Raw genomic sequence first — 18,812 nt, forward strand, 5'->3', positions numbered from 1 at the left:
ACACCTGCAAGTCCCAGCTGCCACCTAAATAGGGCAGAGAAATCAGAGCAAGATAGCCAAGGCATGGGCACAGTGATGTGTGCTGAGAGGAAAAATTGCCTCAGTGAAGCCAGCATCTGAGCGTTAACCAGTGCTGGGTGTGTATCCTTGGTGAGGCTTAGAAAACCAGCCCCATCACTGAAGCTTTCGGTTTGGGCCTAAGGTTGCCTGTGGTGAAGGGTGAATAAGGAAAAATGTCCACTTCTGAAAAATATTTAATTGCACAACATCCTTTCTCATGTTAGTGGGACCTGAAGTGTTTTAGGAAGTGTTTAGAATTACCTGAAGAATTTAAGAAGTGTTGCAAAATACAGGTCTATAGTTTGGTCCCAAACTAGCAGAGAGGCAGAGCTAAAGGACAAATTCAAATCCCTTCAGACAGGGGAGGGATTTGAACCTGGCCTGCCCCCTTGGCTGTAATGGTAAGAGGGCAGCTGCCCTGTCTTGGTGGGTCCAACCTCCACCCAACTCCTGCCTCTCTCTTCTTTTTCTCCTAAAAATGGGAAGTGTTTTCGTAGTCATTTGTCTTTGCATTCCTTCACCTGCCTCTCTGCTGCTTAGAAAGCCTGGACAAGCAGGTAGCAATAAAACAAATGAAGCTTCAACAAACCACAACAGGAACAATCCTCGTATTTTCCCTAACCCAAGAAGATTTAAAGGCTCTGTGGCTTTGTGTTCCCTGGCTGCCTCAGTTTTGCCTTTGGGGCTGGAAATTGATGGAAGGAGAGAAGCAACAGGTTGAGTGAATTTGCAGTGGCAGCCTGCGTGGGAAAGGGCTGGTGCAGCTGCGAGGGCTTGGACAGCCTTTGTGAGACAGCAACAGCAGACAGCAAATGAGAAAATCCCTCCCTAAGCAGTATCCCAAATGCTCCCTGGACAAGTGAGCAAAGCAATGTGGTGAGGGGGAGATCTGGATCACACAGCCCAGGGCTCTTCTCCTCACTGCTGCTCCTTTCTCTGGACCATCAGCACATTGAATGGCCACTGGTTTTCCGTACCTTCTCTGCAAAACTGGGGCTCTGCTGCTTTAGTTGCAGCTCACTCACCAGTGGTTTTGAGGATGTGTTTCTCTTTATGACTGTGAGCATTAGAAAACTATCTCAAGGGCAGTTCCTGCTTGCGAGATGCTAATCATGTCCTTGACTGAATTGGTTCCAGCGCCGGAGGCCGAGCAGTGTGCTGGCCAGGCTGCGCCTCACAGTAGAATAAGAGACTTCCTTCAAGTTATTACTTTCATTAAAAGCTATTAATGCATTATTGCCAACATTTAACTGTGTTATGTTCACCTTTGGGATGGAAAACACAGCTTGGAGCAAGGGCAGCACGGATGGGTCTTGGCCAAAGCGCTGCTCCCTGCTCGCGCTGCTCCCTTTGGTCCCGTGTGACCCCTCAAGTGCTCCCCAAATATCCCAGGTGGGCAGGGGAAGTTCCTGAGGATCACATAACTTCTTATTGGCAATAATGCTAAGAAAAGAGAAATGCCAGACTGGGTAAATTATAGCCCAGCTACAGGGATCTCTCAGAGGTCTGTTACAAGGGAGATTAAGGAGTCAAACACGAGCGCAGAGAAGTTCCAAGGAAGCTGAATTTGCTGGAAGGGCCTGATCTTGTCTATCAGCAGTTTCTTGTCATGGATTTTCTGCTGAAATGGTAAATGAAAATAACAATCTAACTCTTAAATCCATGATAGGATTAGCAATACCTTCGGCATATTTATGTAATGGGTTTCGGAGATTTAATTCAGCGTATTGTTCCCACTCTGGATAACTGGCTCTCGTTCATGTAAACAAAGTGCAAGACAGACAAAGTAAGAAAATCTTTTTTATCCGGTAAATGGTTGTTTTTCTGGTTTGAGAGCTGTCTTTCATTTCCCATGCCTCACAGTCAGAATAAAAAGGGAAAAGTTTTTGAGTTTTCTTGGGAAGTAAAAAGGCCACTCTTTGTCCTTGTGCTCTGCCACCTCAGCCCCCTGGGCTCCTGTGGGGCCCTGCTGGGGAAGAAGGCAGAGGTGCAGTAGGGCTACCTTGTCCTGAGCTCCTCACCCCTCTGAGTGTCTGGGTGAGTTTGACCTGGGTGGTGGTTGATGAGAAGCTCAACATGAGCCAGCAGTGAGTGCTTGCAGCCCAGAAAGCCAGCCGTACTGTGGGCTGCACCCAAAAGCAGCGTGGCCAGCAGGGTGAGGGAGGTGATCGTCCCCCTCTGCTCTGCTCTTGTGAGACCCCACCTGGAGTCCTGTGTTCAGCTCGGGGGCCCCCAGCACAAGAAGGGCATGGACCTGTTGGAGCAAGCCCAGAGGAGGGCCACAAAATGATCAAGGGGCTGGAGCACCTCCCCTGCAAAGACAAGCCACGGGAGCTGGGGTTGTTCAGCCTGGAGCAGAGAAGGCTCTGGAGAGACCTTAATAGCTGTTGGTAGGGTAGAGGGGTTGATTCTGGGCTTCTTTGATCCCTTCTCCATGGATCTGACCATCACAGCACATGGGGCCTGCATCCATGGGGAGACAGCAGGAGCTCACGTTGCAGCTCCTCGTGCAGCAGCGCCCAGCTCCGGCAGTCACTGTGGCGCTGACATCCTGACCCGTGCTGGCTGGCACGTTACTGGGTCACTCACCCCAGTATGCTCCTGGCTTGTTGTGGGAAGTACTGTGTCACCATTTTGCCCCGAGGCATTGATAGTCACCTGTATTTTAGCAGGGCACGTTTCTTTCTCAGGGTGAAGGAGAGCTGTGTTGGACGAGTAACGTGTGTGCAGCCATTGCGTAAATCGGGAGGCTTGGGAGAGGCTTCTGAGGCTCCCTGTGGGTGACACTTGTTTTCCCCAAGGCAGCTGACACTTGTTTTTGTGAGCATTGGACGGGTAGGCCCTACTAAGAAAACACATTTGGCAATTTCTTGGGCAATATATGAATTAACAGCACAGATGTCAAATGGTCACAAAAACTTGAACTTCATTTGAAAACCTGGTGAGTGGTGAAAGCGATGTTTGGGGTTTGAAGCAGAGCAGAGCCCCTGTTTCTAGAGCATCACTGCAGCATTAGGACAACATTGGTGTTTCCCTGCAGGGCTCACGTGTCTTGAAATGGCTCATGTGGTGCCCAGCTGCTTCGGTAATCCACAGCTAACAGGAGACGTATGCTCCTGGGGTGCAGCTCTTCCACCCCAAATTCAGCAACAAGTCAGGTCCGAGGTGGGGGAGATGAATACAGATGGCATCCAGCCCTGTCCTCGGGACACCTTCTGCAGGCGGGTGGGAGCTGTGGCCTCCCATGCTCAGATGTTGGGGCCCTGCTGGGAGAGGCTTGCTGAGCTCTGGTGACTCAGGGCAGGAGGAAGTACCGCTTGGTCATTCCTAAGCACTTCCACACCTATTGACCCTAAACTAAAGTTTAGTAAACATCAGCTTGCTGTTGTTAGCAAAGGGGTGAGCTTGGGTGATGTCTGTAGATTTTTATTATTTATTTATTTTTAATTATCTTCATTTTGGAGTGGTTTTGCCTGCTGGTGATTATGCAGTGGGATTCCAGAAAAAGTCTCTGATATGCACATTGCTGCATCCCCACTGCTCAGTGCCTCGGGGACACGCTCCCGCCCCATATTTAGGCTCCGTGATTCCCCTGAAGAGGATGGATAAGGATGGTATGAAATGTTTGGAAAAGGGATTGAGCAAGATTGTTAAGAAAGAAACACAGCAATCAATGATGATGTTGCTGTAGCCTCCACCAGCCTACCCTGATATATTTCAGGATACTCTTAAAACCTGTTTTTCCCCTGTTTTTGCAATAGTCTTGTTCAATCATTCAGCAACTCCTCTGCAGAAGCAGAGGCTCAGCCCAGGCCATGAAGGCTGCCGGCACAGCTCGAAGAGTCCTTGCTGCAGAGGAAACAGCAGGGAAAGACTGGGGACGCCAGGGCTCTGTGTCTGTCTTTCTTTCTGACCCCAGAGCTCTTGCTTTTGCTTTCTCAAACATAATTCTCTTCCCCTTCTGTTATGTTTCTATTGTTTGTTGGAGGAATGATGCCATTAAATCAACAGAGAGTGGTGGGAAAATGCTTTGATACGAGGGTATGTGTATGTGTGTGTGCATGTCCTCCATTAAAAAACAAACACACACAAACCCTCTGCATATCTGGCAGCTTCCTTTATTTTGTGTCTTGCCTGCGAGAGAGAAATCCATCTCCAAATACTTTTGGCAGTTAACCTCCTTCATTTGTATTGATGTGGTACAAAGCGTGGGGTGTTGTTCCAGGGCTGTCGTTCACCATCGTTGTGATAGCTAATCTCTCGAGGGCCTTGCATTTTCCCATTTGCTGCTTTGGGAGTGTGGTATCCCAGGCTTCCTTTTTGTATGGGAAAGAGGGATCCTGTGGCCAGGGCTCTGGGAGGCATTCGGACAGCAGTGTGCCTGCTGTTCTGTAAGGCATGGATGGGGATGTGATTTCCTCTGGATATAGCCATGCAGAGTGGTGGATAAGAATGATGCAAGGTCTGCTGCGGTATTTTGACAGCAGTCATTTTCCCTGTCTGAGGAATTCCTTCAAGACCTTCCCTCCCATGAGCTAGAGCAGCCCAACCTGGCTCTGTTCCTTCTTCAAGAGGAAGTCTGCTTTTGGGAATCAGTTTCTGGCTGCAGTAGAGAAACGTTTTCCCCCAGCAGTGCCCAGGCCCTCAGCTGAGGTGCAGGAGCACACATTGCCACTTCCATGGAGCAAACATTGCACCAAGGGAGAAAAGAACGTGTTTGGGATGAGTGAGTGACTGTGAGATACTCATTGCACTGGATTTGAGCAATGTCGAATTGTATCTTGTAGTTGAGATCTTTGTGTGTTTTTATTTTTATGGTTTTTTCCTTGAAAATCTTTCCCTTTGGTTGCATGCCTCTAAGTAGCCCCTTCCTGGATAGAGCTATGCATTACATTAGATAGCAAACAATGGATGTCCTTTTTGAGTTACAGGTCAGGTGGTAACCAACTCCCCATAATAAAGTAGCTGCACTGAGTCTGAGTCTTCTAAAGATCGAGAGAGGGAAAAGAGAGCAAAACTTCACAAGAAAGGAAAAAAAGAACCCTGAATCTTAGCAGAAGTAGCAGGGAGAAACCACAGGAGAAAGGACTGTGGGAAGAGAAGGGAGTTGGTGATGGCAGCTTTAGAGGAAGTTATGTCTCTGTGTAACGCCAGTGTAGGAGGCTATGGGGCTTGGCAGCAAATTTCTGATTTGTAGAAATTGTTGAGATTGTTTTCCTCTGTGTTGGGAAGGGAGCCTGCTACAGCCTGCTCTTGGGGATATTTATCTTAGAAAGAGGACCTTCTTTAACATCCTGCCCTGCCTGACTTAGTCCATATTTTTTCAGTTGATGTCCATGCCAATTCAGTTTAATCTCAACTTACCTTCTTGGCCACTGTGCTGATCTTTCCTTATTTGCTTCCCTGATGTTTCCTAGCTCTGTCCTGCCCCAGCAAGTTACCATGTTAGGCAAGTGATACATGACCTGGTATGCTGAGGGTGCAACACTTCTCATGGTGACAGTCCAAACAACCCCACATCCCATCATGGTTTTGTGCTAATGCTACTCACATTGCTAAGCACCTGAGCACAGCTGTGCAGTCCATAGCCTGGTAATACATCAGGGACTTCCTGAGGCTGATGGGCACCCTGCTAATAGGGCATGTTACACAGGGAGGAGACTGGCTTCTTTCAGATGTCAGCCAACCAATTTGTTTGCCAGTGTGAGACCTCCAATGAGTCACCAATTGGTCTGTCATGGAAAGACTGAGACACTTTGCAAAGAAAGATGTCACTGAATAGCCCCTGAATTTTCATTCATCTACCCTATATTGCATGTAATAAAGCAATATGGCACTAAAATATGAGATTGCTTAGTAAAGCTCCTTATGACACAGTAATTTTCATGTTTTGCTTCTTTTCTCTTCCTTCTTTTTTTCTTAATTTTTCTTGGATGCTGTTTCTCATCTCCCAGCAGAGTGAAGAGAAGCCTGTTGTTTGCTCAGCAAACTGAAAAGCTTTGTGTGCGTTTTCTGCTGCTGTTTTGTTAAAGTTCAGGGTTCCTAGGTTAGAGCTGCTGCTTCTCAATGCGAGGCTTGTTCCAACTTCCAGAGCAGCCCACGCAGAGCTGGTTGGGTTCATCTGTGCAGTTCACAGCCCACAACCCACCAGACACATTGTTTGCCTCTCTCCTTCCATGATTCATACTTTGCGACAAAGACGAGCCTAATGGTCCCGACTGGAGTGTGAAGCCAGGCGGTGCTGGATTTTAGGTGCATCAATAGAAGCAGTCTGGGTTTTTTTATTTCTTTCTTCCTTGTGAGCACTCATTATGTCTGAAAATCAGACAGCTTTGTGACTGGTCATAATAGTCTGACACAGCAGGCTTAATAGAGAAAATGTGGTAGGAGTTCACTAATTTTACAGTTTTCCTATTTAAGAGAAGAGGCTCGCCTCAGTTTTTTGTTTTTTTTTTTACTTTTTTTTTTTTTTAATCTAGCAGTGATTGTTTAATGAGAAAGTTCGCTGTTTACTGGAAGCCTGGTGTTGTTTTTTTCCTTCTTCTTCTCCTTTGATAAACACAGCACTTCACATTTTGCTGTGGGGAGACTTCTTTTTTTTCTACAAATATTTATGAAATACTCTTTTGTGTAAAATGGAGGAGTTTCATCTGGCCAACGCTGGGTTGAGGAGCTTTTTTTTCTTCATTATTTATTTATTTATTTTATTTTCCTGTGAAAAGCTAGAGGCGGAAAGGCTGGCCAGTCACTGCAGATGCCAGCATGGGCAGTGGAGCCTGCTTAGTGACGATGAAAACCAAGCTGGCACCCTTGAGTCCATGCTTGTCTGCCTTCTGCTCATCAGCCTGGTGAACTTTGGTGCGCTGGAGCCACACCAGCTCCTGTCACACGTCCTCTGAGTGTGCCACGGCAGAGGGGTAACCACTACAGGAGGGCCAAGGTGTCATGGTGGCCTTGTCTTTGCTGCTCCTCTACGAGGCGCTGAGTCCAGCCACATGGGGAGGGCCAGCTGGCCTGAGGAAGGGTCTGCTCTGCTGTTTTGGAAGGCAGCCCCACGCGGGGGTCATCCAGCCTCTACAGCTGTCACTGTCACCACATCTGCCTTTCCTCAGGGCCATGAGAGAAGCCTGCTGGCTGTCATCGGGGGCGACGTCAGCCTGAGCGAGGCCCCCGAGGAGGCTGAGGAGTGCTGTGGCTCGGCTGACAGCACTCGCTGTTCAGCCCTCTGAATGCTGCCTCTGTGCCTGCCAGGCCCCTCCATGCACTCCTCAGCTGCCCTATTGATGGGGGATGAGGAACCAGAGCAAAAAAAAAAAAAAAAAAAAGTGAAAATCATTGCTCTCTGTGGGCCGCTGTGTTGTGGGGTACCCCCTCCATCTTCAGGGTGTATGTTGTGTGCCCACAGACACTCATAGCATGTGGGGAGCCTGAAATGGGGTGTGGAGCTGGGAATCTCCTTAACATGCCAAGGTTCAGGGAAGGGTGTGCTGGGACACAGGGAAGCCAGGTTGTATTGGGGACCTGCTGGAGGAGAAGCCCATATCCGTGGGCAAATCACTCTCATTGCTGCATGCCCGAGTTTCCTGGTGGTAAAGGGTACTCCTTATCATCCTCTCATCTCGGGAGAGGAAAGAGTTCATCATTTAGTATGTCTCTTCTTACAGTCCTTTGTCCATTGGCTGGGGCCCCTCTACCTTGATAAAATAAATAATTGAATTTAGATTAAAAGGTCTAATATAATCCTGCCCAGTGGTTACTAAAACACTTGAATGAAAGTTCATTCTGAGTCTGTCTTTCCATTTCCTCATAAGGCCAAGACATGAAGTAATTAGATGTAGACGTAGGTTGTTATTGTAGCAAAATGACAAAGATCAGTGGTTATTGGAAGGAATGGCTTTTATAATCTAGTTTTATGGTCATTTACCTTTCAGTGACCTTGGTGTCAGGCAAAATTGGCAGCTCCGTTGCGAGGAATGTGCTTCCTCAATGGAAGCTTTGCAAGCTGCTGCATTTTTGGCTCTAGCTTCACATGAACTAGGACAGATACTGCTGCAATGCAAGGGACTTTGTCTGCAAAGAAAGGCCATAGAAGAGAGCCAAAAGAAGCCCTTTTCAGCGCTCTCTGACTGCCACTGAATTGACGTCGAAACAGATCAGTTGTGTTTCAAGTAATTCTTTGCTTATTGCTGCAACCGAATTTCGAACCTTCATACAGAGAGCATCTTCTGTGGTCAGAGGGCTGCCCAGGAGTTTCTGTAAAAAGGGTTTCACTGTCTTGGAGTAAAAGAAGGGAGAACATCCCTCACCTTCCATTTAAGATCATGTAGGAGGAGGTGGTGGTTCTGGTTGTAGCCCCCACTCTGCAAGTCTTCCTACACCAGCAAAGATGTGAGATTTGTGTGTATTTTAAAATATTGTACTTTTGGTGACAGTCATCACTGAAATCAGTCAAATTCCGTGCATTGACTGCTCTCTTCATCTCATACTGAGAAATCCTTATGGTTGTATTCAATGACTGATGCCTGTGGCCATGAAGAAGAGCATGATACATGTATGAGCTGTGTTTTGCTATCTAATGTACTCCATATTTTTGGCCAAAATTTGTAAGGAGATGGAGTATCCTGTCCTGGGGCTTGGAAGGACTGGCTTCAGTAGGGGTTTCCACAGTGACCGTGGCTAAATCTTTTAATTCTTCTGGGCATTGCTTTCTCTGTTCTTAGCCTTAGAGGTGATCTGTTTTTCATAAATAAGGTGGAATTTTTGACATGGAAATATTTATTTGAGGTAGTCCTTCTGATAGAGGTAGACAGGTAGAAGGATTACTAGAAGGGTCACATTGTACTTGGGGGTTACAATGAAGTGCTATGGGAGTTGAGAAGAGCAATACAGATGTGCAAGGAGGTTTCTCAAAGTCATCTTTGAGAATTGCACTGCCTTGTGACTCCGGCTTCTGTCTACTTCTGACATCTCATTCTGCTGCGCACAGCTTTTGATTTTGCAATTGTGTTCCTTGCATCTGTAGCTACTGCCATGCAGAGTCTGGCTTTATATGCTCTTAGTTCTAAACTGCTAAAATAAGGAGAGCAAAACAATGCAGCTCGGAGGGAGAGCCATTTGTTTCAGGCTGCTTTGGATAACCACCAACCTGGTTCTGCCATGAGTATGTTCAATATTTCATCACCACAGCATGACAGGTCTTTAGCTGAGGTCAAGCAGTGGTTTCCAGCATTCCAGATCCTGAGATGGTTTGACATACATGGGCTCTCAACTGTTTTTAATCCTATTGACCTGCTGTGACCTGCTGTGATTCTTGCTTGCAGAGAGGATCTTATAGAGCTCCTTCTTATTCATCCTTCTTCTTTCTCACATTCATCACTCTGATGAGTTTTAGCTTGTTCTTCTTCTGATATGAGAGAATGAATGGTCACATTCATTTCAATGGTGGTTTATTTTTGCAGGTATCAGGTTTGGATAGGGAATGTCCAGCTGAGATGAAAGAGAAACTTTTATAGAAGCAGATGGTTTATATGCTGCTTCTTGCTGAAGAAGAGCAAAATGAATCTCTCTTGAGTCCCTAAAGGCTGAATCCCTTGAAGTCTGACAGAGTCTTTCCACTGACCTCGGTGGCCCCAGGATCACATCCTAAATGAGTTGCTTTGAGTCACTGGAAGCCTGAATTCAGCTTTGGTGGGCTGGAAAATGTAACCTACTGTATGGGCTGTGTTATTCACAAGAGCCGGGTCCTGTGTGTATGCTAGCTGTGGATGCCTGGGAGAAGAATAAAGGCATTTTCTGCAGTCATGGGGGTGGAGGAGGGAATTATCCCCCCTTCCCTGCAAATGCAGTATCGTGACTGCTGCGCAGGCAGCTGGGGGAGCTGACCCACTTCTGAAGATTCAAATTAAGATTAAGTGTTTTTTTGAGCTGTTTCTTTTGGTACACACAAATGTCCTGTTCCTAGGACAAATGAATAGGAACATACGTTTAGGCCTGACTTCAGCCAGTACCAACCTCAGTTCAGGTTTTTGGAAGCGCACCATTGTAATGGATGAGGGGGGTATATAAGACTGGGATTTGCCCCAGTGGAGTTTCCTTAAACTTAGGAGAAGCAGGTTCCTTGACGTTTGAGAGAAGCAGGTTACAAGCGTGTTTGACACAAAATGCTCACAGTTCATTGCTAAGTGACGCTTATCAATGACATCTGATATTGTCACCAAATGCTACCTGTTTCATTGTAGCTTATGAAAAATGCTATTGTTTCTTGAAATCATTTTTACTTTTTCTAGTTAGCAGTGGGTTATATCTGGGCAAACAAGCAGCCAACAAAAGCATTCAAGTTAATGCATCGTGGTACAGGCAGTTTTTATTTCATACTGGTCCTAAATAAGACCGGAAGAGAATTAATTGGATATAGAGGTTATAAAATGAAGTGTGAAGTGCTAGAATTTAGCAGTTTCATCCAGAGCTATTATCAGTTGATCTGGACTTGTGAGACTGTTTTAGAGTCAGGCTAGTGAAGGTTAATACAGTTTGAGAGCAGTAGCATGATTTTGAATTAATGGCTAACAACACAAAGCTTCACAGTGTAGAGTAATTTATGCTTTATTTTTCCCTCTTCTAACAAGTATTCACCTGAGGAAGGGTCAGCAGCTGGGTAAAGACAGGGCAGTAAGAAGGTGACGGCTCTTTCCTGCACAAATATTGGTTATGAGACTGGAGGTGGTAGCACTTAGGGTCAATATGTATGCTTTGCCCTGCAGAACTGAAACATTAACACTTTTCTAGTTCACTGCTGTGCACTGTGATTCACGTGGGAACATGAAGCAGGAAACTGCTGCAAGTAAAGGGAAGGGCACATTGCCCCAGTTAAATAACCCACACATCACAGCCCCACATTCCTTGATGGCGTGCGAAGGATCCGCAGCCTGGCAGTGCTAAACCCAAGCTTTTCAGCCTTCCATCACCTTCCCTGCAGGTCGTTGGCATCAGGGAGCGATGGAGGGAAGTAAGCAGGGAGCCTCCCAGCCAGAGGAAGAGCCAAAGTTGTTTTTTCCCTACTTTTCCCACACGCTGTCATTCTTGTGCTGCGCTTCCTCTCTCCACATAACACCCTGTTATTTCCTCTGCGGAGCAGGCTCCTGCCACCGCTGCTAATTAGCCCATGATAAATTTCAGAGCAAACAAAAGCAAGCAATTAAACGCCTGTTGCTTTAGCATGAGCCTTGTCAGTGGCAGAGCTGAGCAGCAGCTCCTCAGAAGGAAAACAAACCTATTGCTGCGGGTGTGAAGGGATGGTATTGGTGCAGCAGGTTTTCCTGAAGGCTGGCTGGGATGCTGCTCAGCCTTGGGTTTATCTTCAGTTCCACATGGTACACACAGCACTGGTCAGCACCTAAGCAAGATGGCTTGAGAAGTTACTGAATCATGGATTTTCGATGTCCTTTTCTTTTTTTTTTTCCTTTTCTTTTTTTCCTTTATTTTTTTGAGTGGAGATGAATATTTGGCACATAGCATGTGGATGGTTTCGAATTGTTATGGAGAAATAAGGAGCATGCCTGAAAATAGGAACCAAAAAGCAAGGTCTTTGATAGACTAATTGCAGTGATGTTTCAATTATGTTTGGGGATTCAAGTGGCAAGATCTTGCTAGCTGCTTTTGTATAGTCCCAGCCCTATTGCTCAAAATCCCTCTAGGCTTTTGTCATCTTGAGCAAAAGGTCCTGTAGAAGGAAGTGTAGGTGTTTACCTGGGATTTTAGTGGTTTATGAACAAGCTAATGGAATTTGGAGCTTTCTTATAAAAAATAGAGGGAGGGTTCAAGCTAGAAAAGTAAGTATGAATTATTCCTGAGCAGAAAAAATGGAGAAAAATGGAAAACAATCAATGTTTGTCCTCTTGAAATGCCACCAAACTGCTTTGCTAACAGTTGTCTCTGTTTCTGCCGTAGCTCTCGAGCAGCTGCTCAATGAACTGGAAGATTTTCTGAGGATCCTGGACAAGGAGAACTTGAGCAGCACCGCTCTTGTGAAGAAGAGCTTCCTCTCCGACCTGCTGCGGGTGTACACCAAGACCAGCGGTACGGGCAGGGAGAGCTGAAGATGGGGTGGTGGGCTCACGTGGGAACCCCTATGGGGTCTTGAAGCACCATTTTCTTGGAGGTTGGCAGGGAGGGGAGACGAGAAAATTAAAAGGAGAAAATGAAACAGATTATTTTTTCAGTGACCTCTAATTGTTTATGTAAAATTACTCTAGTTATGTGTCCAGCTTTACAAGCAAAGGATTCCCAAGATTCCTGATCCTTTCTGTTTTCCTTATTAAACCTTAAGTTTATTTAATCCACTTTGTAAGATACACAGGATGTACTGTTTGCCTAAGTTAGTGTTTAAGTAGAAATTTTAACTTACGGAATTTCCTGGCTATACAGCATTTATTTTTTCTGCTTTTTATTATTGGTTTTCTTTCTTTTTTTTTTTTTTTTTTCTGCACATTGCCTCAACAAACATGCTGTCCCCCACGTGCACTCAGCAAAGCCACTTCTTACATCTGTCTTTGTGAAAAAATGAGCAATGGGAAAGCAGAGGGTGGATAAAGGCTTCGCTTTTCCCTTTGGTTGCAGGTGGCGATGAAGAATATATTTACATGAACAAAGTGACTGTCAACAAACAGCAGGGTGACCAGGAGAAACAAGACAAAGGTAGGGAATTGAAGATTGCTGGGTGCCTCATACCTAACAGGGTGGTGAGGGTTCATGTGGCTACTAGAGCCTTTCTTTCCTGAGACCGGTGGTGGTCTCTCTGGCAGCTCTGAGAGCTGAAGCAGTTGATGGTGAGGAAGGGTTGCCATTTTCATTACATTCCTTTGGAAATCGTGGTCCTTGCCAACACTGAAGTTATTCCTGGAAGTAGCACTTTGGAGGGCATTATTTTGGGATTAAAACGTTGCCTTCTAAGGCTTGCAATTCCAGTGCCTGAAATATTTAAGGAAACTGTTGTGTTTCCTTTGGCCATGAAATAAGTCACTTCACCTTTTTGAGCCCCTGAAAGCAAGTTCTCTTTCGTATGTCGCTTTGCAGTAGCCCATAGGGTCCGAGTTGTCACAACCTAGTGAAGTGAGCTCCCAGGCACGGTCTGCACCAGCTGCATGGGCAGAGCAGCTTTGTCTCCTGGGGGTTCCTTGAGTTCTGCAGGGTACAAGCCAAGAAATCAAACCTCATTAATTTCTAATTTAGATTTCCCAAGTTTCAAATTTGTAGCGTGTCAAAGACCATAATTCTTTAAAAGTAGACGTGCTCTTTGAAGTTCATCACAAAGGCTGTTTTTGATAATTGTGTGGAGTGAATTACTGCTGACACGCATCTTCTTAAAGCACTTGTAGTCAGAGGCAAACCCAGCCCCAAAGTTTTCAGTCCAAGTAAACAAGAGGACGCCTCAGTGCAGCCTGCTGTTGACTTGCTGATCCTTCAGTAGTTAGGCCAGCTCTGTTTTCAGTTGTGTTTTTTTGTATGTGTTTTTCTTTTTCTTGTTTGTTTGTGTAGTTGGTTTGGTTGCTTAGTTTTGGTTTTGGTTTGGTTTGAAAAAACATAAACAACAAAAGTAACAAAAAAAAAAACAAACAAACAAACAAAAAAAAACTACCTGCAGCTGAATTTAGATTAATTTTAAATACCCAGGGAGACAGGATGCCCTCCCGGATTACGCATGCAGCCTCAACATGATCCCCGGACAGGGTCCTCTGGGTAATGCTGTAATGCTCCATAACAGGATTGCACAGCCTCCTGGTAGCTCCCAGTAGCTGAGTGGCAACAGAAATACCTCTTTATATAAGTTCTTGTTTAGGTGGATAAAACAAGGCTTGCACTTATTGACCATGCTGAAACTCAGGGACAATTTATTTCAGACAATTTATTTTTAGAGTTGCTTCTTTTATTTCAGACTTTTCCTGATCAGGGCTGTGAGCCTAGCCACTCAGTCCCTCCCTGTGGGACCTGGTGTTTCTCGCTTTCTGTGTTTTCAGCAACTTCCTTATTCCAAGTAAAACTTCTGGGTTATTTGGAAATGCAGTCAGTCAGACACATGTGTGGGATCTTAGCCATAGCTGCATCTGGGTGTACAGCCCTGAGCCTGTCTCTGTCACGGCATGGAGAGGTCTGTGCGTGCTCGGTCAGTGGGGGGACCTGCAGGTTCAGGCTTAGCAGGTGGAAGGGGCTGTAGTACCCACAGGTGCTAGGGAGCGTGATGTAGATCCCCAAGGGATTATGCAGCTCCCTTTATCCTCTTTATCTGCTGCAGCTTTGTGTTTCATCACAGTCCTTTGGTGGGATGTGGTGACCACACTCCTGTGGCTGAGGTCAATGGGACCTCTCATCCCCTGCAGGTTTTACTCACCACCTTGGGTGTGCTCTAGCAGCACAGGGTGAAATGCTTCTTGACGTGATAATACACCAGCCTCTAAACTCCATAAAAATGCAGTTTCTATAAAAACAAAACCCAAATAAATGACATATTTCACTGCTCACTGTATCTGCTTCCAGTTCCATCAGTAAGAATTTAAGCTGAACTGTACTCTTCTTTTGAGATACCACTTTATGGTACAGAAGTTGAATTCACTGCAATGAGTGAAGAAGGCACAGCACCATCATTTGCTTGATTTCATTTATTTGAGATATACAGCAAGTTTCTACCCTGCAAGTCCATGGCATTCTTTCGAAAGCTGAATGCTGTCTTCTGAAAGTCACCAGAGAGAGCAAGGGATGCAGGATTTGGGGAGGTGGGCCTGATGCACAGTGTAGGGCTCCTTGTGGTGCACCCTGTCATCTTTATCCCAAATATCACCAGTGATTCACTTTCACAAAGAGCAGAAAGCACAGATAAATAACAAACAGTTAGTACCAATGTGAATTTTAGCTGGTGTTTTGCCTATTTTTTCTTCCTTTCCTTCTAAATGCACTACTGGCTGTAGCAGGAGAAGGAAGGGGTAGGTACAGCACACGCGTGGACTCTCCATACCAAGAGCATACACTAGGTGCAGGTTCCTGTCGCAGAATATATCCAACTCATAGATGGTTTTAATGGTATAGCAGCAATTTCATAGAATCATAGCATGGCTTGGGTTGTAAAGGACCTTAAAGATCATCTAGTCCTACCCCCCATCATGGGCAGGGATGTCAGTTTGGTTTATTATGGTAAGTAGATCGATATCATTAATTTGTTATGATGATAAGAGTCACAGTGAGTGGTCTACTGCATATTAAATTGCTTAATCTTAACAAAAATCAAGTATCTTTAAAAATTGAAGCTCCACTCATCAACAAGTGTAGTTAGTAAGGATCTCTTGGAGTAAACTTGAGAGACATCCCTGCCCAACGGGATGCCATGCAGCCCTCTGCTTCAGCAGGGAGAGCTCAAATTAGGCTTTCTCTGATGCTATTTGTGTAAGATAAATGGATTGGCTTGTAGTTAGACTTCAAATTCTTATCGAATTGCTCTCAACCTGTGATGTGATTCGTTATTTCCCCATGAGGAATTTCAATGGCCACCTGCTCTAGGGCTGTACCTACTTTGTTTGTGGTCACGGCTGTGAGCACTCACCAGGTGCTCTATTATGAATGAGCTGCCCTGTTCAAGGCGCTGTCACATGGAGGCCTGTTGGGGTTCATAAGCCTGAGCAAGACTTGTTTCCAGTGTAGGAACCGAGCATATCAGTCACAGTTCCCCCTTGCTGGCAGCTGGGCACAGCGATAGGTACCCTTTGAAACCTCAGAACAGAAAACCCCAAAACATCCCCCAGGAGTCCTGTCAGGAAGAAGGTTAGAGGAGGTTGTTCTTTCTGTGCAGAGCCTGAAAATCAAAGCTCCATTGCATCCTGCTGTGTTCCTCAGCTGGAGCATGTGGGCTTGTGTCCACAGGAAGGGGCTGGTCTCCAGCAGGGTGAGGACCGAGGCTGAGGTCCCCTTCCTGTGCTGCTTTACTCTCACCTGGAACCTCACAGGGCATCCCTCAGTCCTAGTTGTGCGGTACATTTGGTGTCCATCAGTCCGTGAGCGTCCACGATAGCTGGCTGGTGCTGATGACCAGGAGACCTAAGAGAAAGCAATTTGACTTGCGAGATGTGTTTTGCTTTCCTGCACCATCTGGCCGCGAGCTCGCTGCAGCCTGGGGCAGAATTATCATTGTGGCTTCCGAGCCCCAGACTGGAACAAAGTAATGTGGTTTCCAGCTTCTATTTTTGAAACCCAGAAGTATGCAGCAAAGTTCATGCCAGTGCCTTTTGAGCACAGTGCTAACTGCTGCTGGGCATTGCACGAGCTGTGGTGGTTTCTGTGTATGCCTGAGGAGCGTGGCTGCAGCACTAGCAGGTGACTACAGGGCCCAGAGCACCAGCTCAGTGCAGATTTTGGACCTAATTCCCTTGCTTAATCTACGGGACCTGCAATATCTGGGCATCTTAGCCTCATTCTTCCCAGAGTATTTGCTAAGAGACACTGTGTGAAAGGGGACTTCCCCCACCGCACAGAATAATGCCTTCAACGTCCTTAATTTTTTGGCTGGCGGGTGCCTGGCTCCCACTTGTTCCTGAGCATTAATGCATTTCTCTGTCTTGGAGGTCGTGGGATCAGGGGACTTGATTGAGGCCACCCAGGAGTTCTGTGGTGGGGAAGAGGGACTGCACACAAGTTTTCTGAGCTTTCCGTATGTCCCCCAGCTACTGAATCACTCTGCATTCAGCTGCTTGGAAAATCTGACTTTCCAGAGGCAGAGGCTGACTGCCTGGAGCAGTTCTGCTGCCATATGCCCTTTCACATGTTTGGCTTCTGCTGCTTCAAGAGCATCTCTTCCTCAGCTGGTAGATTCAATAGCAATTAAATTACTGTTCTTGGCTGGCTTTGAACTGTTGTGCAGCCCAGCCCAACCCAATGGGTCTGGGCTTCACAGTTTTCCTTCCAGAAGGAAAAAAACATGCCCAAAAGGCAGAGGCAGGTTCTTTTGCTGGGTCTCCTAGTGCCACAGTCCTGAACTTAGCCCGAAGTGACATGGTCACCCCGCAGTGCTGCCTGTAATTATCATTCTGCTTCCTACCAAAATAGCACCTCGCTGTTCCTGCACCTCCCGGGTAGCCGTTTGCTGGGAAATGCCACATGTCATCGATATAATTGTGTTTCTGGCTTGCAGCACTGGATGGGAGAACCTCCTTGACCAATGGAGACCTGGGACTGCATTCATCCCCTCCTCAGAAGAGCCTGCCAGAGCTGCCCCCTCCGAAGGTAGGTGTTACAAAACCTCCGCTGTTCACTGCCCAACCCTCAGGCTGGGGACATCAGCCCCTGAAGGCTTCGGGGCCACTTTTATTACACAGTGTGCAGCACAGCCAAATGGACAGAACTTTAATAAATCTCTCTATATGTATAAATATACACAAAATCAACTAGGGTCTCCCCAGTGTATTAGTTTCCTGCCCCAGGCCGGGGGAAAAGTGGTTGGAAAAGGCAACATGGGTCTGTACAGCCCCACAGAGCCCATTTTCTCACTGCTTTTGATGCTCAGAGGTGCAAGACCCCAGGCACTGTGCTCCAGCTTGCTGAGGGCTTGCTTCAAAAAACTACAAAAGAACATTCCTTTGGATCCATCCATAGGAGAGCTGTAAATCTTGCGAGGGTACAGTTTTACATGGTCAGCTTCCAGTGGGATTTTGTCCCCATGCCAGAAAGCCGGCCCGGCTGTCCTCGAGAGATTGTGGCTGTTCTGTTGTTGGTCTGACGTGGGAATTGCAGCAGCTGGGATTTGGGGATGTGAAAGGAAAGGAGGGCAGGGAGTGTATGTGGAGGGGACACGGAGGAGGGCAGGATGGTGCATCCGTGACCCCAGAGAACCTGCCCCTTCCCTGGCCATGGGTGGAGGCCCCAGGACTTCAGCCCAGGACAGGCTGTGTGCTTTAGCAGGACATCTCCTGCTCATCTGCATCTGCAAGCTGGGCAGGAGAGGCCACTGCTCCAGTGGGGTGGCCTCTTCCCTACCCTGGTAGCTGGTTGATGATGAATTTTGAAAAGCCACTTCAAAGAAAATCCAGAAAATTAAAAACATTTTTTTTTTACATATATTGTCTTGGGAAAAGGAATAGCAGAGCTAGCTACTTACTGCAGGGACTACTTTTGTAGGAAGACCCCAAGGAATCCAGCACCTCAAGCATTTTCCCCAAACAGCTCAGCTCACTGCCGTTCCCGGGTAAGCCCCTGGGATGCCACCAGCTGATCTGCTGATATTTGCTGGCCTCCCCTGGGAGCTCCTGTCCTGAGCATCTGGTGCTGTGTCAAGTGTTATGGGGTGGTTCTAAAGAGTGCTACATCTTTCTGACAGGGGAATTGAAAAATTAAATGAGGAAATTAGGAAAAGCAGTTTTCAACAGTAGCTGACAAGGTTAGGCTGTGCTCGCAGGCCAGCTGCCTGTGCTGGGAGCTACCTTTGCTTGCTGGTGGAGCTAACCTCACTCACATAAAGCAGTCAGGTGCTTCCTCGCTGTAAGCATCCGAGAAGTATCAGCGAGCCGTTGGCTGCAAAGAGATCTGAGCACTCAGAGATACTTAATATTTCAAGAACTGTGGCAACAGAGGGTGATCCAGCTGGGTCCTACTCATTTCTTTGGTTTTGTCCCAAAGTAGCCTTGAAGCACTAAGTCCCACGGGCTATAGCTCAGGTGTCAGGGTCCTTCCATCCTCCAGTAGCCCTGGCAGCTCTCTGTGCTCTGCCTCTTCTTGCAGCT

General features: G+C 46.6%; 1 protein-coding gene across 2 annotated transcripts in view; it reads left to right on the plus strand.

Annotated features, from left to right (window-relative positions):
• The window catches only part of AFAP1L2 (actin filament associated protein 1 like 2), a 62,602-nt gene that overhangs the window by 25,821 nt on the left and 17,969 nt on the right, over positions 1–18,812 (plus strand). For both annotated transcript variants that reach the window (XM_082764990.1, XM_082764991.1), the window contains exons 2-4: positions 12,007–12,135; positions 12,676–12,753; positions 17,228–17,319. In XM_082764990.1, coding sequence (XP_082621116.1) covers positions 12,007–12,135; positions 12,676–12,753; positions 17,228–17,319 — 299 coding nt within the window. The remainder of the gene's footprint in view (positions 1–12,006; positions 12,136–12,675; positions 12,754–17,227; positions 17,320–18,812) is intronic.

Source organism: Aythya marila (genome assembly GCF_965140915.1).
Source record: "Aythya marila genome assembly, chromosome: 7".
Classification (NCBI taxonomy): Eukaryota; Metazoa; Chordata; class Aves; order Anseriformes; family Anatidae; genus Aythya; species Aythya marila.